We start from the raw sequence: 21,079 nt of genomic DNA, 5'->3' as shown, positions 1-21,079 counted from the left end.
ACCTAATTAGCTGCCCAGGCCAAGTGTATTGGTTCTTATCTTATCGGTCAATATCCACTAATCATGCGTACCTTACCTTACCAAAGCAGCGTGGCGCCGTGGAAGGTTCAGGAGCCGCTTCGTAATGTTCCAGTTGGCTTAACAAACAAAATTTTAACCGTCCGCCGCCCACCGCAACTACAGCACACACAGCTACAGGTTAGCTGTCACGCAAGTCCAATTGCACCTATCAAAGCCGCTCATCGGCAGTCGGACCCCACGCAAACTCCGCAGCCATGTCTTGCATCAGCAGAAGCCGCGCTTTATTTCAAATCCGGTCGCTTGCATCATCGTCGCACTTGCCCCTCCCAAAGCTGCGCCCCTCACCCGCCATCTACAAAAGCGCAAACAAGACCGCGTTCAACGCATCGCCGTCCACGTCGCAATCAGCAACAACCACCAGAGGATTCAGATCGACCGCCGCAAAAATGACTGTCCACAACCTTACCAACGCCCAGGATTTCAAGGACGCCCTCAAGTCCCACAAGTTCGTCCTCGTCGACTTTTTCGCCACATGGTGTGGACCTTGCAGGGCCATCGCCCCCAAGATCGCCGAGTGAGTGTTTAAATTTTTTTTTCTCTCTTGTCATGTCACAATGGCATCGACGAGGGAAAGAGTACAGGAGCTTCTACTCCGTGGGCTCTCGAGATGCATGACCTTGGTGTCGCTAACGGCCAACGTTCAACTCAGGTGGTCCGATGCGTTCCCCAACATCCACTACGTCAAGGTCGACGTCGACGAGGTCCCTGATGTCGCCCAGGAGTACAACGTCCGCGCCATGCCGACATTCCTGCTCTTCAAGGATGGAGAGAAGGTGGACGAGGTTGTTGGCGCCAACCCACCCAAGCTGCAGGCCCTCATCAGCGCAAACCACCCGTCGTCATAGAGGAAAAGGTTGCGTTTTAGGTTGCACCGGTGCAAGCATTGCTTGACCCCAAGCTCGCACTTCAGATGTTGTTAGATGGACACGCGAAAGGGTATGCCTAGTATGCGTGAGCTATTGATCTGCGGCGCAAGAGCGGAGGGAGGCGAGGAGCAAGTTTATTTGTGTGCTTGGGTCCACGTGTGTTTGAATATTTTTTTTTCTCTTCTTTTTTTTTCTCGGCAAATCAAGATAGACAGCAGGCATGCGGCACCGGCAAATGAGGCCGAGTTGTTACTAGGCGTCAGCAATACCAAAAATAACAATTGATCAGCCGCAAGTTTCCGACCGTAAACAATGATGTCGTGGTAGGGCATCATAGCTCCACATGGGCATAAATCCTGAAGACACGAGACAAAAGGAACCATGGGTGCCGATCGTCTAGAAACAAAACAGATACGGGAGGCAAAGGATGACATTGTACTTCGTAAGATGCAGGCTGACAGACAAATTTCCGGGAAGTGGGTCTTAACCGAAATCATGACGATCGATGAAGAGAGTCTGGAAAAGTCCAAATAGTTGGGGGGGTTTTGGAAAACAATAACAGGAATACTATGGTAAAAATGATTGACAAAAGCAACAGACAAGTCGGTCTGCAGCGTGATGGTTTGTTGTGATGCGGAGTGCTTGCACCCTTCATCTGCCGACGCTACTCATGACCTCACAAAGTCACGAACCCCTAGGAATGCCATGGTTTTACGAGTCAATATTGGGGAGATTTGCACTTCCATGTTTTGTCGCGGCCCAGCTTACCTTGACCGGACACCTCCTTCCAGGGAGAGGATGGTGGCAAAGCAGGGGTCTGCGACACGAAGATATCATTCTTCCCCATACGGAGAGCCAAGGAACCCCACGCCTGTCATTAATATCGTCTAGTTATGGCCAGGGGTCCAGTCAGCCTGGCGCCTGGGCCGAGGGGGGGAGCATGGGGGGAATTCCACCGTACGGCGCTAAAAGAGTGTACGAAGTAGATGAAGGGTTCTAGATCAAGCTTCCGCTGTTTAAAGCCGACTGCTCCCTTGTCCTGTTCCATCGGTTTTTTTTAATTCTTATTTTTGTTTTTGTTTTTATTTTTTTCTCCGTTGATTGTTGTTATTGACAGGGGACGCCAAGGAAAGAGAAGGGAAGAAAAAAGGTTGCGACATTGAGAGGAAGGTTTTAATACTAATAATACCTAATCGTCACCCCCGCGACATCCGCCAAACATCCCCGCGATGGTGACATTACGGCTCCTGGCGGTGGCGCTTGCCGCATGGCTGGCAGCGGCGGCGGCGGACGACGGCCAACGGCACCTGCAGCACCTGCAACAACTGCAGCGAGAACGGCGAAACGACCTCGAGGCCCGACAGGCGATCGTGTCGACGAGCTGCCACGACTACCAGCTCTTCATCGCGCGCGGCAGCGACGAGCCGTACCCGGGGCGGGCGGCGACGCTGATCCGCGACGTGTGCGGCAAGCTCACCAAGGACGGCAAGGTGACGTGCGGCTACGAGGACATTGTGTTCAACGCCAACGTCAGCACGGCGCCGGCGCCGGCGTACTGCGTCTCGACGGCCGAGGGCTCGGCCAACGGGCAGCAGCAGATGAAGACGTACGCGGGCAGGTGCAAGGATTCCAACCTTATTCTGGTCGGGTACTCGCAGGGTGGGATTGTTGCGCAGGATGTGATGGGTGGTGGTGGTGGTAAGTTTTCTTTTTGTGCAACAAAAGCTTGAGCGTGTCTTGTCAATCTTGGTTCGGTGGGGAGGGGTTTCTTTGGCTAACGGAATGCTGTGTCACTGTGACATCCAGGACCCCTTTTCGAGTGCGACCAGGCCACCAACGGCCCATTAAAAAAGACGGAGTCGCCCGGATCACAAAGTAAGTGAAGCCTGACTCGAAATTTTGGTTTTGTTGGAAAGAGAAGAAGAAAAAAAAAAAGAAGAAAAAAAAACAGACGCTAACGTTAATTGAACGACCAGTCGTCGCAGCCCTCACCTTTGGCTCCTTCCGCCACACGCCGAACCAACCCTTCAGCTTCGGGCCGGGGGCCAACTTCCCCGGCGTGCGGCCGCGCGAGGGCGACCAGCTCAAGAACCTCAAGGTGTACGAGGATCGGTACCGGGACTGGTGCAACTCCAACGACCCGATCTGCGCGGTCGGCGACAAGCCCATCATCGTGGCGAACCACCTCAACTACTTTCAGGTCTTTGGCGAGGAGGCAGCCACCTGGCTGGCCGAGACTGCGGTTAAGAACAGCAAGCAAAAGAGCGGCGGTGGCGGTGATGATGGCGGTGCGTCAAAGCCGTCGTCTGCGGTGGACAAGCCGACCGCTTCGTCTCCCGGCCAGTCCCTGCCTGCCGAGACGGCGTCCTCGACCGGCCAGCCTGGCTCGGGGACGACGCCGAGCGCCGGCGCGCAAAAGGATGGCGGCGGTGGACAAAAGGACGGCGGGCAGGATAAGCCCGAGGAAAAGTCCAGCGCGGGGAGGAGTATGGCCGAGCCAGTGTTGGTTTCGGCGCTCTGCGTGCTTGTGACGTTTGCCGTGTCTTTGTAGGGTGTTTTTGCAGGATGTTTTGTTTTTATTGGAGTTCTGAGCGTGTTGTTGTTTATATCAATTTTTAATGACATTTCTTTCGATGTTATAGTTTCTTGTTTTGTTCTAGGTTCTAGTTCTAGAACTAGTCGGGTTGTGTCATCCGATCCTGCCCCTGACGCAGCCTATTCTTTTTTTACTCGGAGCTAAAGTTGGCTCACTCCTCAGATCCGAATCGGGCAGTTTTATGTTCTTTGTTTACTACTTGAATTTTTCATCTAATAATTTACACAGGTTTAATCTCTGCAGATCGTGCAGTTTACATGTCCTCTTCTTCAGCCCCCACCAACAGCCTAGGATACCGCGCCTTGCCCTCCCTCTCACACACCGCACACAAGAAGCTAGCCATGAACGGACTCAGCCCGACCTTGACGGCCCTCCGCGTCCACTCCACCATGGAAACGGTCTCGAACGCCCGCCCAAACGTGTCCTCCATGTACCTCTGGAACTCGAGCACCGGGACGGGCGTCTCCTGGGTGTGGTGGACGTAGCACACGGGCGACTTTTCGTCGTCTTGGGCGGCCTCGGAAACGTCGAGCACGTGGCGCGCCAGCCGGTCCGCGACCCATTCCATGTCCGACATGTCCAGCCAGCCTTGGAAGCGCTCCATGGACGGCACGGCCCCGAGCACGGCCGAGTACTTGCGGATCATGTTGACGGCGTCCATCTCGCCGGCGTCGTCGGTGATGAGGTAGCCGGTGCGGTGGACGGCGACCGGCCCGACGCCGCCGCCGCGTGCCGCCGCCGCCTGGGCGAAATTCTCCAGCAGCCGCTCGGCCGCCCACTTGGTCGCCGTGAAGCCCTCTCGGCTGCTGCTGCTGCTGCTGCTGTCGTCGTCGGGCAGAGGCGGCAGGTGGTGCGAGACGGACGAGGCGCCGTGCTCGTCGCGGCCGCTGAAGAGCAGCACGCGGGCGCTGGACACGAGGTGCAGCGGCTTGACGGCGCCGGCGGGCGAGATGGCCAGCGTGGTGGCCAGGAACCGCGTCGAGTCGAGGTTCGGCTCCGTGATGGACGCGTAGCTGTTGAGGCAACTGCCCTCGGAGCCGGCGTGCACGATGGCGTCGGCGTCGGCGCGCAGCCGCTGCACGTCGCTCGGCGAGAGGCCCAGCGTCGCGTCGTACAGGTCTCCGGCCAGGAGCTCGGCGCGGCCGGCGCTTTCGGCCGAGGCCAGCCACGGCGAGCGCCGCAGCTGCGTCTGCTGGTCCGGCGACAGGGCGACGCAGTAGACCCTGCGCACGGCGTCGTCGGGGCGCGACAGGAACCGCTGCAGCAGGCGGCTGCCTAGGGGCGTGGTGGCGCCGGTCAGGAGGATGCCGGTGCCGTAGGGGTGCCAGGTCGTGCGCCGCTCCAGCCCCAGGGACGACAGGGCCGGCGGCGGGGGCAGCGGCAGCATGGCCGGGTCGAAGCGCGTCTCCCGGTCCCAAAACTCCCAGTGGGCTCCGCACTGCTTCTCGACCTGCCTGCCGACGACGGCCGCCATGGAGCCGAGGGTGCTGTTTTCGAACAGGGGGAGGAGCGGCACGTGGGCGCGGAAGCGCCGTCGTATGGCGTCGCGGAGCACCACGAGGGTGATGGAGCTGCCGCCGACCCGGAAGAAATCCAGCCCGCGGTGCGCGCTGGTGTTTTTGAGCAGCTGCTTGCCGAGGCTGGGGAGCACAGCCGTCCACGTCGAGAGCAGCTCTTGCTCGAGGTAGGATAGGTCCGTGGACGGCGGCGTCTCGTGTATCTTGGTGTGGGTTCCAGCTACGCTCGTGGCGGCTGCCAGATCCGGGGCTGGCTGGAGGGCCTCGTGGTGCTGCTGCTCGGGCAAGGGCACCTCGGCCAGAGCGGCCATGTCGAGCTTCCCGCTGGCGTTGAGCGGGAGCGTCTCGAGAGGCAGGATGGCGGCCGGCCGCATGTACTCGGCCAGGGGCAGCCTTGCCGGCAGCTCAGCCAGGAACTTGGGGGCGTCGGCGGGCGAAAGGCGCGGGGACGGCACGACAAAGGCCACGATGGTCTTGTCGTGCTCGTCGCTCCGGACAGTGGCGACGGCGTGCGAGACGAGACCGTCCGCCGCCGCGAGGATGGCCGACGCCACGTCCTCCAGCTCGATGCGGATGCCGTGCATCTTGACCTGGGTGTCGCCGTCGATGCGGCCGCACACCATCAAGGAACCGTCGGGGAGCCAGTAGCCCTTGTCCCGGGTTCGGTACATCTTTTTGGACCGGCCAGATCCGGCTGCGGCGGGGGGATCGTTGGTCGGCTCGGGCAGGAATGCAGCGTCGGTGAGGTCGGGTCTGTTCAAGTATCCCGGCCCAACGCCGACGCCACCAATGTAAACCTCGCCCTCGGCCCCATACGGGACCTCGTTCCCATCCAGCCCGAGCACGCGAATACGAACACCATCCAAGGGCGGCCCCACCGCAAAGACCCTCGCCGGCTCCTGGACGTTCTCATCGAGCCAGTATTCTATGCGGCCCACGTTGCTCGACATGCACGTCTCGGTGGGGCCATAGACGTTGAAGAGCTCCAGCCTGCTGTCGCCGCCGCGTGCCTTTTCGAGACGACGGAAGCGCGCCGCGAGGCCACCGGTGACCATCTCGCCCGCCGCCATGGCCTTGCGCAGACTCGAGCACCTCGCCAGCCCTTGTCCGTCCGGTCCGAGCAGCAGGGTCCACTCGGTCGGGGTGGCGAACACGGTGGTGACGGCGAAGCGGCGCATCAGCCTGGCCGTCTCGATGGGGTCGCGGCGGTGCTCGTGGGGGCAGACGACGAGGCTGCCGCCGGTGAAGAGGGCGCTGAAGATCTGCATCAGGGACACGTCGAAGCCGATGGACGACTGCTGGAGGACGACGGGGGGTGTCTGGTGGTCGGCGACGGTGTTGATGGCCGTGGCGATGGAGATGACGCTGCGTTGTGTCACCAGGACTCCCTTGGGCGTGCCGGTCGACCCGCTGGTGTAGAGTATAATTCCGGGAAGCTCGGTGGGAGTGGGCGTTGTGGCCTTTGTGGTCGTTGTGGTTGTTGTGGGCGTTGAGGGCTTTGTGGGCTTTGTGGGCTCCAAAGATATGCTATCATAGGTGTTTGTTGCAGACGATATTAGTTCCGCCACATCCACTGCTATACAGTCCTGCTGGTTGCACGTCTTCAAAAGCCAGGCTGCGAGATCCTTGGTTCGGTTGTGGTAGAGCAAGATGGACGGCCTGCAGTCCTTGGCCATGACGGCGAGCCTTTGTTTGTGGTTTGTCGTGTCCATCGGGAATGCCACTGCCCGCAGTTTAAAGACTGCCAACAGCGCAGCTACGTAGTCGGCCGAAGGCTCCAGCAGCAGAGCGCAAAAGGCGCCGCGTGTCTCGACGCCCCTTGAAGCGCACAGTCGCTGTAACGATGTCGCCATGGACGATGACATGCCCGTCAAGTCGTTGTAGCTAAGTGTTGGACTGTGACCCTCACCGTGGATTGCTGTAGAATCTCCGACTTGTAGTGAAGCTTGTTTGATCTTGTGCCAGATGGTCAGGCTCTCATCGCTCATCTCGCTCACGACCGTGTCCCCGCTCTTGGCCCCAGTCATGGTTAACATAGTTGTTGGCAGGGAAGCCGCGCCCAGCGACGAGATCAAGTCGCCCACCTTTACCTGGCCGTCCCGACACACGCTCGCCATCAGGGCGCGATACATAGCCAGCACCGACGCTGCCGCCTCGGGGCCGTACAGAGACTCCTGCATGGACACGTCCAAGAGGCAGGTGCCGTCGGGCGAGTCGGTGACGCTGAGGGACACGTCGTAGGGGTTGCGCGAGTTGCGCGCCTTGACAAACTCGAGCCGCCCGTCCCCGACGGCCGAGTGGGCCAGCGCGTCGAGGCGGTAGTTGAGCACGACCTGGAAGAGCGGGCTGTGGGTCGTGGAGCGCGGCACGGCGAGCGCGTCGAGGAGCGCCTCGAGCGACAGCGACGAGTGCGCCATGACGTCCATGAGCTTGGCAAAGGTGGCGCGGGCGAGGTCGGCAAAGCTCGCGGGCCCGGCGTGGCGGGCGGCAGTGTCGAGGCGCACGGGCAGCATGTTGACAAAGAAGCCGGCGGTCTCGGCAAAGGCGTCGGGCCTCCCGCCGTCGCAGAAGCCGATGCAGAGGTCCGACGTGCCCGAGAGGTGCGACACCAGCACCGACAGCACGGCCATGTGCAGACCAAAGGCCGTCATGTGGAGGCGGGCGCTGGTGCGCTTCACCTCCGAGGCGGCGGCCGCGTCCAGTCGGCACCGCGCCGTGACGCTGCCGTACCGGTCCAGGGGTGCGCGCCGCGTCGTCTTTGCCTGCGGGAACAGCGGGATGGGCTCGCTCGGCAGGCCCGAGAGCTCCGCAGACCAGAACTCCATGTCGGCGCCGTGGTTTGCCGGCGTCTTGCTGCGCTGCTGCATGGCAAAGTCGGCGTATTGTGGGCCCGCCGACGGTGAGAGGCGGCCCGCGGTGTACGCCCTGTCGAGATCCCGGAAGAATATGGTCCAGGTTGTGCCGTCGACTGCGATGTGATGGGCGCCGAGTATGAGGACATGTTCTGGGCGGTGGGGAGAGGACGATGAGCTAGAGGGGAGCACGATCAAAGTCATGCCGATGGATGCTCCAGTCGAAAGGGCCCATTTTCTGTTGACCATTGCGTCAAACTCGGTCTCGATGATGGTCGTCTGTCTCTGCTCCCCCTTTTCATGAGTGGCGTCCACGGACCTGAATGCCCGCGAGCTGTGGTCCACGTGATGATGGGCGGCCAGAACCTGCTGCACGGCAGCTCCAGTGACGGCGTCGTTCTGGTAGCGCGTGCGGAAGATTTCGTGACGGGCCAGCACCTGATAAAAGGCAGCCTCGAGCCTCTTGGCGTCGACGGGACCCCTGAGTCGGTACATGGCCGTTTCGTTGTATGTGCAGGGATCGCTGAGGAAGTGCTGGAGGAACCAAAGCCGTTCCTGGTTGAAGGACAGGGGCGCCCTCCGCACGACCGATGCTCCCCCAAGCGACGCAGGCGGGTATACTTGGGCCTTGCAGGCTATAGATGATTCTGGCGAGCTAGGCGTGGTTCCGGACGAGTGCTCATCGTCCCAGGTCGCTTGCAGGATGGGTGACTTTGTGCCGCTGCCGCTGCCGGATCTGGTGGAATCCGACATTCTGGAAGCAGATCTGGGCGGGCGAGGTACTGGCAAATTATCAGCGGCTTTTGCAGCAGGGGCCTTAGCAGCAGCTGCCTCTGGAGCCACAGTCTTTGGAGCAACAGTCTTTGCCGGTGGCGCATCCTTCAAACCCACCATGACCGCATCAGCAGCAGTCGCGGCCAGCATATCCCCCGTGGCACCGCCGAGGATCTTTAGCACCGACACGTCCGCCCCCACCGTCTTTTGCACCCACTGGCGCACCTCCATGGCCAGGAGCGAGTCGACGCCGAGCCCGACGATGGGCGACGCCATGTCCAGCGACCCAGGCTGGACCTGCAGCATCTTTTCCATCTTTTGCGCCAGCGCGTCCCTTATCGCAGCCGTGAGCTCCGCGACTTCATCTCCGCCACCACTTCCACCAGCCGCCACCGCCGCCAAGACTGCGCGCAGGCGCTCCATCGGGGACTCGGAGGAGCCGCCTCCCGCACCAGCGGCATCAGCGTCGTCGTCGTCGGCAGCAAAGCGGCGGCGCTGGTCCCTGACGAAAAAGGCAAAGCGCGGCTCGCCGGCCCAGAACGGCCTGTTGGCGTCGTCGTCGCTGACCACGAGCCCGGCGATCAGCTCCTGCGGGCGCGCGGACCCCGGGCGGCCGGCCACGATGGCCTCGGCGAGCATGGCGGGGATCTCGTCCTCCCAGTTGGGGTTCATGTTGAGGGAGCGCAGGTTGCGGACCATGGACGAGTGCTGGCGCGTGACGTAGCCGACCTCGACCAGGATGCCGATGTCGATGACCGAGGCGGCCAGCCCCCGGGCCCGCCGGTCGGCCGCCAGCGCGCTCATGAAAAGGTTGGCCATGTGGTAGCCCGACTGGCCCGGCACGCCGATGACGCTGCCCGACGACGAGAAGAGGAGGAAGAAGTCGAGCCGTCGGCCCGGGGCGGCCTCGTGCGCCGCCAGTGCGCGCTCCAGGTGCAGGCTGCCGTCGACCTTGGGGCGGATGGCCGTCATGGCCTCGGCGGCGTCGAGCGCGGCAAAGAGCTTGTTGGACAGCAGCATGGAGCCGTTGAAGACGCCGGCCACGGGCGGCATGCTGTCGTGCATGGTCGAGACCGTCGTGCGCACCGCCTGGTAGTCGGTCACGTCCATGGAAAAGACCCGCACGGCCACGCCGGCCGACTCCATCGAGCGCAGCCAGTCCTGCGGAAGCTGCAGGCTGCGGCTGGCCAGGGCGATGTGGCGTGCCCTCTGCTGGACCATCCATTCGCAGATCGACCTGCCCAGGTCGCGCGTCAGCCCGACCAGGAAGTACGTCTTGTCGGCCTTGAACAGCTGGCTGGCGTCGATGGGCTGGATCTTGGCGCGGACCGTGGCCGAGGCCGTCCAGTCTAGCACCGCAAGGCCGTTGGATAGGGCCGCAGACGAGTCGTTGCTACTTGTAGTGGAGGCTTGCCCGACAGGTATGACTGCCGCGTGTACAAGTGGCTCTGTCGAGGCCAAGCTGACTGACAAACCAAACACTTGCTCGAGCTCTTTGGCCATCTCAGAGCCAGTCCGGTCTTGAGACGTGAAGCTGGGTGGAGGGCTGAACAAGTGCCCGCAGAGGACATGTTTGAGACCGAGGGCGTGCTGAGCCGGTGAAACCTCGTCGGTACTCGAGGATGTTGTGATGATGGCAGAAATACCCTGGGGTACTGTGGCCTTGAGCTGTCTGAATGGCATGTTGCGATGTATCAAAACCGGAGTCCGCCCGGGTTTAGCATTGGTTCTAGTTGTAGCTGTTGTAGTTGTAGTTGTTGTAGTCGTAGACTTGGACTTTTCTCCCCAGGCAGAGCTTGTCCAGTATATCTTGACGCCCACCTTCCCGGCTTCCACCTCCAGCGTCGCCAGTGTCGTCTCGTCCAAGTCTCCGTGCACCCATATGGTTGATTTGGTTGGCACGCTGCGTACCCACGCCCGGACGGCCAGGACCAGGGAAACAGCGGCGACTGTAATAGGGGTCACATGGTGCCCTTGTGGAACAAAGTAGACTTCCCAGCTTGCCTTGTGGACGATGGACTTGTTGGAGCTGGACAATGCTAGCACTGGTCGTTCCAGTCCCTCGGCATCTCCCTGAACCACTCCAAAGCAGAGGTAAGCCGGTCGTCGAGCCATACCTTGGGTGTTGATAATGGGGATGAGCGTCGAGTACTTGACGTGAATCATCAAGTCTTGATCACAATCTGCAGTCCCAGTCCCAGTCCCAGTCCCCTGAATTCCCGTCTTTGGTGTTGCCACAAGCTCGCAGCCCAGCATATCTGCCATCTTCCCATTTGAGGGGTCGCGCAGCTCCAGCACATGATCATCAGCCCCAACCTGCGCCCATATGTTTCTCCGCGAGGTGTTGACGCGATCGTTGAGCTCCTGGTATGTGCGAATCCGGGGTATGTACAGCATGCCGTCGCTCTTGAGGAGCAGCTCCGTCTCGTCGGTAAACAGGAGCTGCTCGTCCCCGAGGGCGGCCGACATGACGAAGCGGAGAAAATGCTCCAGGACCAGCGCCGCCTCCAGCCTGATCGAGTCGTCCTCCAGGTCCAGGACCTGCAGCCTCAGCGAGCGCACCTCGCTGCGCAGCGTCCGGCACAGGCCGACGAGCATGTTGGATGAAGGGTTCCTCCGGCCCGCGCCCCGCGTCATGAAAAAGACGGAGCCGGCCTTGCCAAACATGGTCTGCAGCCCCTTCAGCACGCCGCCGTCCACGTCCTCGGCGTCGGCGCGCACTGCAGGACGGTCCAGCTCGGCGAGGTACAGGACGGAGCATCTGTCGGGGATGGCCGCACCAGCAAGGCCGCCGACGTCACGCACCTTGACCACCTCGGCACCGCGGGCCACCAGCTGGGCTTCCACCTCCCGCACCACCCGCGAAGTGGCCATGGTGGCGCCGCCAACCAGCACAAAGACGCTGTCGGCCGGCAGCAGATGCGCGTGGGCCAGGGGCTGGCGCAGGCAGGACACGGCGTCGGACAGGGCCTGGCTGACAAACGAGGAGCAGGTGCGCAGGCTGGGGTGGGGCTCGTGGTGGCGCAGGACCTCGAGGCCCGAGAAGCCGGCGTCCCACAGCTTGGCGTCCCAGGAGTCGACCGACAGCTGCGGGCCGACGGTCCTGCACCCGTCGGCGGCCAGCCACCAGCCCTCGAGCCCGCCGAGGATGAGCTGGACCTGGGCCAGGCCGCCGGTGGGCTCGACGGCCACGAGGAAGCCGCCGGGCCGGAGCAGGGAGCGGATGCGCCGCAGCGCCGCCGCCACGTCCGGCGCGATGTGCAGCACGTTGGCCGCCACCACGACGTCGTACGCGCCGCGCTCGAAGCCCTGCTCCTGCAGGTCGGCCGCCACGTCGAGCCGCGCGAAGCGCATGCGGCCGCCGCGGTGCTCCGCCGCGAACCGCGCCCGAGCCTCGGAGAAGAAGCCCGCCGACACGTCCGTGAAGGTGTAGGACCCGTAGCCGTCCGCGCCCACCGCGTCGAGGATCGCCCGCGTCGTCGCCCCCACCCCGGCCCCCAGCTCGATCACGTCGGCCTGCGGGTGCCGGTGCGAGATGCCCTCCAGGTACCGCGCCACCTGCCGCTGCGCGTTGCGCACCCCGAGCCCCTCGCTGTAGTACCGGCCCAGCATGTTGTCGGCGAAGAGCACCTCGAGCATCTGTGCTTGGTTGCTGAACACGGCCGAGATGTCGTCTTTTACCGCGCCGAGGAGTGCAAAGTCGACTTGGCTGCGGTGCTTTTCGAGGATGCTGTTGATGGTGGCTTCGTCGTCGTCCAGCCACGGGCAGGGGGTGTCTTGTTCGGTGGCATCATCGAGGATTGCTGTGGCCGAGGACCACTGTTCGCCTCGGCGTGCCTTGTTCACTGTTTCTTGGGCATACGCCACCAACATCTGCTCGTGTTTTTTGAGGTTCTGAATGCCAATCTTTTCGGCCGTTTCTACTATTTTTCGACAGGTGAATAGCGAGACTCGCTCGGCGTCAATGATCATGTCGTTTTGTAAAGGTCTATAGTCGGCAGTCAAATCATCCGAGTCGCTGCTGCTGAGCAGGTCTGGCTTCCAGATTGTCCGGCTGAAGAGGACTCGATCATCAATGGGATCTGGCCTTCCCAGAGTCGTCATGGAAAGGCCCTCGACCTGCACCAAGGGCATTGGTTGCTGCTTCTCGTCGGCCAAGTAAATGCTAAAATCACCCACCAGCGTCGATGGTTTTGCATTGCTGACGTAGGCATCCACCACAACCTGGGTGTCTTGTTCTTGATTGTTCTGACCAGTACCTGCAGTACCTGCAGTACCTGCAGTATCTGCAGTACCTACAGTAGCTACAGTACCTGGCAGCAATTTTATCTTGGGGTTAAAGATGAGCCGCTTGAGCTTTTGCGGCAGATATGCAGACTTGACCCTGCCCATCTCCGGCGTGGCAAACGCAGCAACCACGGGGTGGATGCAGGTGTCGATCAGCCCCGGGTGCACCAGCCCGTCGCCGCAGTCGATATCCTCCGACTTCCAAGACGCCATCGCAGTGGCGAGCCCTGTACTCCGGCTCAGCGACACGAGGCCGCGAAACACGCCGCGGTATTCGATGCCGGCCTTGTCAAACATGGAATACAAGTCGTCGACATCGACACGGGTCTTGGTGTTGGGGGAGGCCGCCCTCGGCATGAAGAAATCTGCAGGCCCCTCGTCCGGCCCAGCCAAAAAGACCTCGACCGAACCCGTGCACATGTTGGTGTCCACAGCCCCCGAGACCGGATCCCGGCACACGCTGAACCCGACGGACGCCCGGATCCCATCCCTCAGCCCCTTTCTCTCCTCGACCTTGGCAGAGGTGATGATCTCGACCGCCCGCCCCCCTTCCGGTATCGCGAGGGTGCGGTTGAAGCTCACGTCCGACAGCTGCACAAACGCCACCTCCCTGCCCGCCGCCAGAAACTGCGCAACCTCGAGGAGCATGACCAGGTAGGCCGCCGCCGGGTACAGGGCCTCGCCCTCGAAGGCGTGGCCGCGCAGCCACGGCAGCTCCGCGAGGCTCAGCATGTTGCGCCAGCGCGGCTCCGCGTCCGTGTCGTCTGGGCAGCGGCGGCCCAGCAGAAAGGCCCGGTCCTGGGGCCGCAGCCTGTGGTTCCGCGAGACGCGCGACTCGCGCCAGAGGGAGGTGGTGTGGTCCCAGGCGTAGGGCGGCAGGTCCTTGACCATGCGCGGCCGGGGCTCGCCGGGGTCCTGCGGGTGGCGGAGGGCGCCGCCGCCAAAGCCGCGCCAGAGGAAGCCCAGGGCCTCGGACAGGGAGGTGACGCAGTCTGCGCCGCGGTTCATGGCGCCGCAGTAGGGGATCGTCCGCTTCAGGTGCGCCTGCACCGTCTGTCCGACCGGCCCCTTGAGCGCCGGGTGGGGACCGACCTCGATGGCGGCGTCGAACGGGCCTCCGTTGGTCAGCGCGGCGGTCACTGCGTCGGCGAAGAGCACCGGCTGCACCATGTTGTCGACCCAGTACTGGCCACTGGCCAACCCGCCAAAGTCCCCATCCCAAAACATGTCCGCCGTCCCGGTCACGCTCGAGATCCAGACGCAGGGGCTGCGGCCCGTCGGCTTGGTGGGCTTGATGCCGCAGGCCCTCATGGACTGCAGGTACGGCCCGGCCGGCGGTTCCATGTGGGGAGAGTGGTAGGCCTTTCCCGTCCTCAACAGCCTCGAAAAGACGCCCCTCTGCTGCAGCTCCGCGTGCGCCTCCTCCACGGCATCCGCGTCGCCCGAGATGGTGACGCTGGACGGCGAGTTCCTAGCCGCCAGCCACAGGCGCCCCCTCCACCGCTGCACTGCCGTGATCTGCTCCTCGGCGGCGTCCCAGCCCAGCCCCACGGCCAACATGGCCCCGCTGCTCCGGGCGAGGCGGGCGTGCCGGCCCCGGTAGTAGGCGATGCGCACGGCGTCACGCAGCGTCAGGATGCCCGCGGCGTAGCAGGCGGCCATCTCGCCCGACGAGTGGCCCACGACGGCGCTGAAGCGGACGCCGTGCGCCGCCAGCACGTCCACCAGCGCAATCTCCACCGCCGTCGTGCACGGCTGCGCAAACTCGGCCTCGGCGATGCGGCTCTGCTTTTCTCCCCGCGACAGCTCCTCCGCCAGCGACCAAGCCGGCCGGTCCGCCACCACCGGCAGCGTGGCCAGCGCGTCCTGGCACCGCGAGATGGCCCGCCTGAAGGTGCCGTTGTGCAGCATCAGCTCCCTGCCCATGCCCGCCCACTGCGCGCCCTGTCCGGTGAAGACGCCCAGGATCCCCACGCCTTCGTCCGGCGACGCGAGCGCCTTTGGAGGCTCGCCGAGCTTTGTGGGCTTTTCGGCCGCGGTTGTTTTGGATAGCGTCTCCTGCAGGCTCTGCTCCAGATCCTCTCGTGATTTCGCCGCCGGGATGGACATGCGGACGCCGAGCTCGCTGCGTCGTGCAAAGAGCGTCCAGGCGAGATCTCTCTGCTCCACGCTCGGGTTGTCGCGCAGGAACTCCAGTAGATTCCTGGCTTGTCTCTGGAGTGCCTGCTCGCTGTGCGCGCTTAGTACGATGGGCATGGCTGGTCGCTCCGCGGCAGCCGCTGCCAGCCCCTCCCAGGTATGCACGCGGCCCGCGACGTCATGCTGCGTGTCTTTTCTACCCCTTCCAAGGTCTTGCTTCTCCAGGCCGCCGTCAAACGACTCGATAATGGCATGGGCGTTGGTGCCGCCAAAGCCAAAACTGTTGACGCTCGCACGCTTGGGCTGGCCGGCAGCAGGCGTCGGCCACGGCCTGGACTCGGTGGGTATTTTTAGCACGCGGGACAGTGGTTCGATCTCTGGGTTGAGTCTTTTCAGGTGGAGGTTCGGCGGGATGGTGTCGTGCTCCATGGCGACGAGGACCTTGATGACACCGGCCAGACCGGCGCATCCTTCGAGGTGTCCTATGATGGTCTTGACTGACCCGACCAACAGTGGGGTTTCTTCAGAGGTGCGAGACTTTTTCGCGGACTCTGGGTCGAAGAAGCTCTTGAAGATTCCTCGTGCTTCGACGGGGTCTCCTGCGGGTGTTCCTGTACCATGCCTAGGGGCAAGAGAGGAAAAGATCATGTTAGTATTTTTTCTGCTTCTTCTTTTCTGCTTCTTCTTTTCTGCTTCTTCTTTTCTGCTTCTTCGTCTCCCACCATGGCAACAAATACTTACGCTTCAAAATACTGACACCTCTCCTCCACATTAAACGGATCCAACCCGGCCGCTCGGTAAGTATCCCATATCAAGCTCGCCTGCGCCTCGGCACTGGGCATGGTGATTCCCGGCGTGCGGCCGTCCGAGTTCACCCCCGTCGCACGTACCACGCCCCTGATGGGATCTCCATCTCGCAGCGCCCGGCTCAGGGGCTTAAGCAGCACCGCCGCCACGCCCTCGCCGCGAGCATAACCGTCCGCCGCAGCGTCCCACATCTTGGACGTGCCCGTGGGCGACAGCATGCGGAGTTTGCTCTCGGCAATATACATGAGCGGGTCCAGCAGGAGCCCGCACCCGGCAACTATGGCCATATCAGACCCGGCGGCACCCCCTTCCGCCGCGAGATCCCGCACGGCCTGGTGCAGGGCCACCAGCGACGAGGAGCAGGCCGTGTCGATGCAGACGGACGGGCCGCGCAGGTCGAGGGCGTACGAGACGCGGTTGGCCAGCATGGCGCGCGAGGTGCCCGACGCCGTGTAGCTGCTCAGGTCCTCGGCGTCGCGCGCCTGCACGTCGGCGTAGTCGCCCGTCATGACCCCCACGTGCACCGACGTCCGGGACCCGCGCAGCCCCTCCAGCGTCGCCCCCGCCGACTCGGCCGCCTCGTACACCGTCTCCAGCAGCAGCCGCTGCTGCGGGTCCATGGCCTCGGCCTCGAGCGGCGAGATGCCGAAGAAGCTCCCGTCGAACAGGCATGGGTCCTGGTCCAGAAAGTAAGACTTGAGCACGTTGCTGCTGCCGTGGTGCTCGCCCTTTGCGTGGTGGAACTTGGAGAGGTTGAGCCGCCTCGGGTCTGGCTCTCGGGAGATGTCGCGCCCGCTGGTCAGGAGCTCCCAGAATTTGGACGGCGTGTCTGCTCCGCCTGGGAAGCGCAGTGAGTATCCTATAATGGCCACAGGCTCCATTTGCAGGTGATTTTCTATTTGTTTGTATACGGTTGAATGTGAATTATTAAAAGTATGGTGTAAAGTGGCCGCTGTGTGCTCGTGTAATATGATCCCCTACGATGGTTGACTGGAGGAAGCAGGTTTAAAGTTAGTCCTGTGGGCTTGTCGTCTTGTCAAATAGACATGCTTCTGTATTTCCTGGTTACAAAGTAAATGCAACACCGTCCTGTCGAGGTAACCCGAGAAACAGGGGGTTGACACGTAGCAATATCTCCGTGCACCATTTCGGCGCATGAATACGATTTTGTGATATTTGACCGATGGCTGAATCGCTCATTTTAAGATTTCAGAGCTGGTCGTATGAAACGCAGTACCACCGTGGTGTATAGGAGACCGGTTCCCACAGTTTGATTGCTGCGTCATTTTGCTAGCAAACATGACAAAGCTACAAAGGGACTATGTTTTCATTAGCCCTAAAGTGTTACATATCGACATGTAGCCACCCGTGGTACTGATGTATGTGGAGTTTCGTTAACATGTGATGTTGTCAGACTTGTCAGGATCTCGATATAAGTAAAAGAAAGAGTCTCGAGCCCGATCCAAGACATTCACATTTGACACTTTGACACTTTGACATCAGCAAGAATAATTACTCGCGAAAAAAGAAGAAAAAGAAAGAACAAGAAATGACAATGCCACCTCTTCCCCCCAAAAGGCACGGCCTCTTGGTCAGCAAGCCGGGCGAGCTGCAGCCGTCACCCCTGGCGATGCCGCAGCTCTCGCCGGGCCAAGTGCTGGTCAAGACCTCGTGCGTCGCCCTGAACCCCTCCGACGCCAAGATGGTGGCCGCCGGCCTCCCCCGCGGCTCGCTGGCCGGTCTGGACTTTTCCGGAACCGTCGTGGCCGTGGCGCCCGGCGAGGTCTCGGGGTCCACGCCCGTCGGCGCCCGCGTCTGCGGCCTGGCCTGCGGCTACAGCGAGGAAGAAGGCGCCGCGGGGGCCTTTGCCGACTACGTCGTGGCCGAGGCCGAGTTCCTGCTGCGCGTCCCGGACTCCATGTCTCTGGAGCAGGCCGCCACACTGCCGGTGGGCGTGTTGACGGCCGGCATGGTCTTGTTCAACACGCTGAGGCTGAGGGAGAAGAAGCCAGAGGAGGATCGGCATGTGCTCGTTTACGGCGGCAGCACGGCGTCTGGGATATTCATCATCCAGGTTTTGAGGCAGTAAGACAAGCTTGTTCTGTTTTTTTGTCTTTTTCTTTTCTTTTTCTTTTTCTTTTTTTTTGGACTAAACTGAAAAAAAACACGCTAAAACTTCCTTCACCAGCTTCAACTTCAAACCCATCGCCATCTGTTCGCCACACAACTTTGACAAGGTCAGGGCAGCCGGCGCAGTGGCGGTACATGACTACCGCTCCGAAGACTGCGTCGTCGCCGTCCGCGCATCCACCGGCGGGCGCCTGGGCACCGCGGTGGACTGCATCACCAGCGCCGACTCGATGCGCCTGTGCTACGAGGCGCTGCGCAACCTCGGCGCCGACGATCAGCTGAATCACGCCCGCTACGTCTCGCTCGACAGCTTCCCCATCTCTGGCCACTCGCGCAGGGCGGTGCGGCCGGCGTGGGTCTTTGCCATGACCGCCTTTGGCAGGGCGCTCGACTGGGGTGCGCCCTACAAGACCGCGGCGCGACGCGGCGACCGAGACTTTGCCGTCGCCTGGATGAGGGAGGTCGATGGGCTGGTGGGTCGGGGCAGCATTCGGCCCCTCCAGGTCCGAGTCGTCGATGGACCCTTGGAGACTGCTGTGGCCGACGGTCTAGACTTGCTGCGCCGCCCGGGGGCTGTATCAGGGGAGAAGTTGGTTTGCAGGATTGGCCGTGCTTGAGCCGTGACAAACCTGACTCGTCGACGGCCTTGTATAAAGCTCCGGAACTCCGGTGGAAGCTTAAATACTGTCGTACCACATTTTTAAAGCAATTTGACTCGACATCTATACCTCGCCACGTACTGTTAATATCCGCATATCGCTGCTAAACTCGAAACATATAATCGACCGTGCGGCTGTCAGGATCCCGCCTAAATTTTACGGCAATGTATCAAACCATAATGGCTGCTGAGGTAAATGGAGCGTTCGGGCTACCTTGCAACGCAAAGGGTCCTGTCTGAGCATTGAAACTATTGAACTTACTACTGTGTAGTCGACTGTTTCATGCACGTCAAATTTAACATATATCAATAATTTATGGGCAAATATCCGAGCTATATTGATTCGTTTACCGCCGATCATGAGCACGCTGTTCGAACTGCTGCGTGGTAAAACTCTCGAGCTACTGTGCTAGGTTGGGATGGCTAAAATTTCCTCCTGAAAGCTCATGCCCAACCGCAGCTCCGGATAAGCTTTGAACCTTAAACGGCCAAAATTCACGACCTTTCGGCCAACGCTCAGTCAGTGGTGCATCGCATCCCACTGGAAACCACCATACCCAGGCATTTCCCAGAATATCAACTAGAACTAGGTTCCTTGCTCAAGGTGGCAACGTTTACGACAAAAAAAAGGAGAAAAAAAATGGCCAGCACACATTCAAAGGTTCTGATAATCGGCGGTGGCATCGCAGGCTGTGTTGCAGCATGCCTGCTAAAGCAAAAGGGCTACGATCCCATCGTCTTTGAAAGGGCCCCAACCCAAGGCGATGTGGGCGCATCGCTGTTGATCTGCCCAAACGGGTTAAAGGTGTTGGCCAAGATGGGCGGAGGGGTGGTAGAAAAGCTCCGAGCGAATGCGCCAAGGCTCGCAGAGCTCTGCGATCGCACGGCAGCGGGAGAGATTCTCGGGGAGGCGTCAGACGTTCCCGAAGAGTTCGAGAGCCGGTATGGATATCCTGCTATTGGCGTCAAGAGGACGCTGTTTGCCAAGTGGGTTGTCGATGCTGCGGTTGGGCAAGGTATCGAGGTACGATCTGGCTGGGCACTGGAGAGGTTCGAACAAGACGACACTTCTGTGACGGCCTTCTTCAACCAAGGCCGATCCGAAAAGGGCGAGTTTCTCATTGGCTGCGATGGTCTCAAATCAAAGACGAGGAGATGGCTCCTGGCCAGCAAAGGCCTAGAGGATGGCCAACCCAGCTATACAGGTCTGGCTCAGGTAAGCCTCGGCGGGTTCTTTCTTCACATGGCCGTCAACGTCAGCTGCTGACGACTTGCAATGACTGACCTTGACCAAAGACTGGAGGTATTTCACCCACACCGGTCCAGTTCCTCAGCAAGCCAGGGCTACGCAACTGGTACGGTGTCGGCCTTCATCTGGTCTGCTACCCCATCACGGCAGAGCACACCTCCTGGGCCCTTACTCGCAACGAATCGGCAGCCGAAGAGGCGTCGTGGGGCTTGTTTGACGATGAGCGTAGAGAGCGGACCAAAGTGGAGCTGGAGAAGAACCTACGCGACCTCTCCTGGGACCCTGTCGTGGCCGAAATGGTTGGCAACGCACAGCGATTGATCAAATATGGAATATACGACCGGCCAGAGCTCAAGCCCAGCGACTGGTACTTGGGCCGGTGCGTATTGATGGGCGATGCGGTGCACCCTACCGCCGTCCACCTGGGTCAGGGTGCAAACCAGGCTTGGTGAGTGCAGAGTGCAGAGAATCCACGTCTTGGTTGCTGGTCTTCTTGACTTTTTTTTTGGACAAATCCCTGACCGCTTCACCACACTATGATGCTGACCGAGTGCCAGCGAGGACTGTTTCTACCTGACGGCCGAGCTGCCAGACTGCGACCCAGCAACTGTGATCCCGACCGAAGAGTTGACGCGGGTTTTTGCCAAGTACGCAGAGATACGACAGCCACGTACATCCGTTTTGGTAGAAGGGGCACGGAGGCAGGGGGAAATCAGGGTTTCGCCGCCCGAAAAATGCGCCGAGCGAGACGCGCTGATTGCGAAAGTTATGACTGACCGCGCCGGGCTCGAGGCGACATTTGACTTTCGCTTCATCCTGCCAGTTTGATGGAAAGCCAGCGACAATCAGTATTGGATTAGTTGGTCTTTTAGACAACCCTACCCAAGGTAATTTTTAAATTTAAAATCCATTGCCTCTCTAACGTCGTGTTTACTTCATACTTTTTTTTGATGAGTAAGAACCACCGGCTATCAAACTCTGGCAAGTTTCCACTTTGAAAGGACGACAGCTTGCAGAAAATGAGCGGAAATAACCTCGTGTCTGGAACTCTGGATGGGCTGTCACTAACACTTGGCATTCCAAGTCATTGGTTCGCTTGGCAACTGCTGCCTGTTGAGCCAGT

General features: G+C 60.9%; 5 protein-coding genes across 5 annotated transcripts; 4 read left to right on the top strand and 1 right to left on the bottom strand.

Annotated features, from left to right (window-relative positions):
• The first annotated feature begins 120 nt into the window (after positions 1-120).
• On the top strand, positions 121-1,256 carry MGG_04236 (thioredoxin). The gene is made up of 2 exons (XM_003719530.1): positions 121-595; positions 731-1,256. The coding sequence occupies exons 1-2, from the start codon at positions 276-278 to the stop codon at positions 924-926; spliced, it is 516 nt and encodes a 171-aa protein (XP_003719578.1). The 5' UTR covers positions 121-275; the 3' UTR covers positions 927-1,256.
• A 668-nt stretch (positions 1,257-1,924) lies between these two features.
• MGG_04237 (uncharacterized protein) lies at positions 1,925-3,742 on the top strand. Its single transcript, XM_003719529.1, has 3 exons — positions 1,925-2,645; positions 2,754-2,822; positions 2,924-3,742. The coding sequence occupies exons 1-3, from the start codon at positions 2,177-2,179 to the stop codon at positions 3,496-3,498; spliced, it is 1,113 nt and encodes a 370-aa protein (XP_003719577.1). The 5' UTR covers positions 1,925-2,176; the 3' UTR covers positions 3,499-3,742.
• On the bottom strand, positions 3,678-16,800 carry MGG_14897 (polyketide synthase; the record flags this gene model as incomplete). Its single annotated transcript, XM_003719528.1, has 3 exons — positions 3,678-12,924; positions 13,000-15,734; positions 15,854-16,800. 3 exons carry the CDS (start codon positions 16,798-16,800, stop codon positions 3,797-3,799), a joined length of 12,810 nt encoding a protein of 4,269 aa, XP_003719576.1. The 3' UTR covers positions 3,678-3,796.
• Positions 16,801-17,474: 674 nt separating this feature from the next.
• Positions 17,475-18,666, top strand: MGG_04239 (uncharacterized protein; the record flags this gene model as incomplete). Its single annotated transcript, XM_003719527.1, has 2 exons — positions 17,475-18,004; positions 18,108-18,666. The coding sequence occupies 2 exons, from the start codon at positions 17,475-17,477 to the stop codon at positions 18,664-18,666; spliced, it is 1,089 nt and encodes a 362-aa protein (XP_003719575.1).
• A 655-nt stretch (positions 18,667-19,321) lies between these two features.
• MGG_04240 (uncharacterized protein) lies at positions 19,322-20,866 on the top strand. Its single transcript, XM_003719526.1, has 3 exons — positions 19,322-19,923; positions 20,004-20,404; positions 20,514-20,866. Exons 1-3 carry the CDS (start codon positions 19,348-19,350, stop codon positions 20,782-20,784), a joined length of 1,248 nt encoding a protein of 415 aa, XP_003719574.1. The 5' UTR covers positions 19,322-19,347; the 3' UTR covers positions 20,785-20,866.
• Positions 20,867-21,079: the final 213 nt, after the last annotated feature.

This window comes from Pyricularia oryzae, chromosome 6 (genome assembly GCF_000002495.2).
Source record: "Pyricularia oryzae 70-15 chromosome 6, whole genome shotgun sequence".
In the NCBI taxonomy this organism is placed as follows: domain Eukaryota; kingdom Fungi; phylum Ascomycota; class Sordariomycetes; order Magnaporthales; family Pyriculariaceae; genus Pyricularia; species Pyricularia oryzae.
This window is presented reverse-complemented; position numbering and strand designations above follow the sequence as displayed.

Coding starts and splice junctions, on each gene's coding strand:
- MGG_04237 (XM_003719529.1), top strand. CDS start 2,177: ATGGTGACATTACGGCTCCTGGCGGTGGCGCTTGCCGCATGGCTGGCA. Junction 2,646..2,753: donor TGTGATGGGTGGTGGTGGTG/GTAAGTTTTCTT, acceptor TGTGACATCCAG/GACCCCTTTTCGAGTGCGAC. Junction 2,823..2,923: donor GGAGTCGCCCGGATCACAAA/GTAAGTGAAGCC, acceptor TTGAACGACCAG/TCGTCGCAGCCCTCACCTTT.
- MGG_04236 (XM_003719530.1), top strand. CDS start 276: ATGTCTTGCATCAGCAGAAGCCGCGCTTTATTTCAAATCCGGTCGCTT. Junction 596..730: donor ATCGCCCCCAAGATCGCCGA/GTGAGTGTTTAA, acceptor CGTTCAACTCAG/GTGGTCCGATGCGTTCCCCA.
- MGG_04240 (XM_003719526.1), top strand. CDS start 19,348: ATGGCCAGCACACATTCAAAGGTTCTGATAATCGGCGGTGGCATCGCA. Junction 19,924..20,003: donor GCTATACAGGTCTGGCTCAG/GTAAGCCTCGGC, acceptor CCTTGACCAAAG/ACTGGAGGTATTTCACCCAC. Junction 20,405..20,513: donor CAGGGTGCAAACCAGGCTTG/GTGAGTGCAGAG, acceptor ACCGAGTGCCAG/CGAGGACTGTTTCTACCTGA.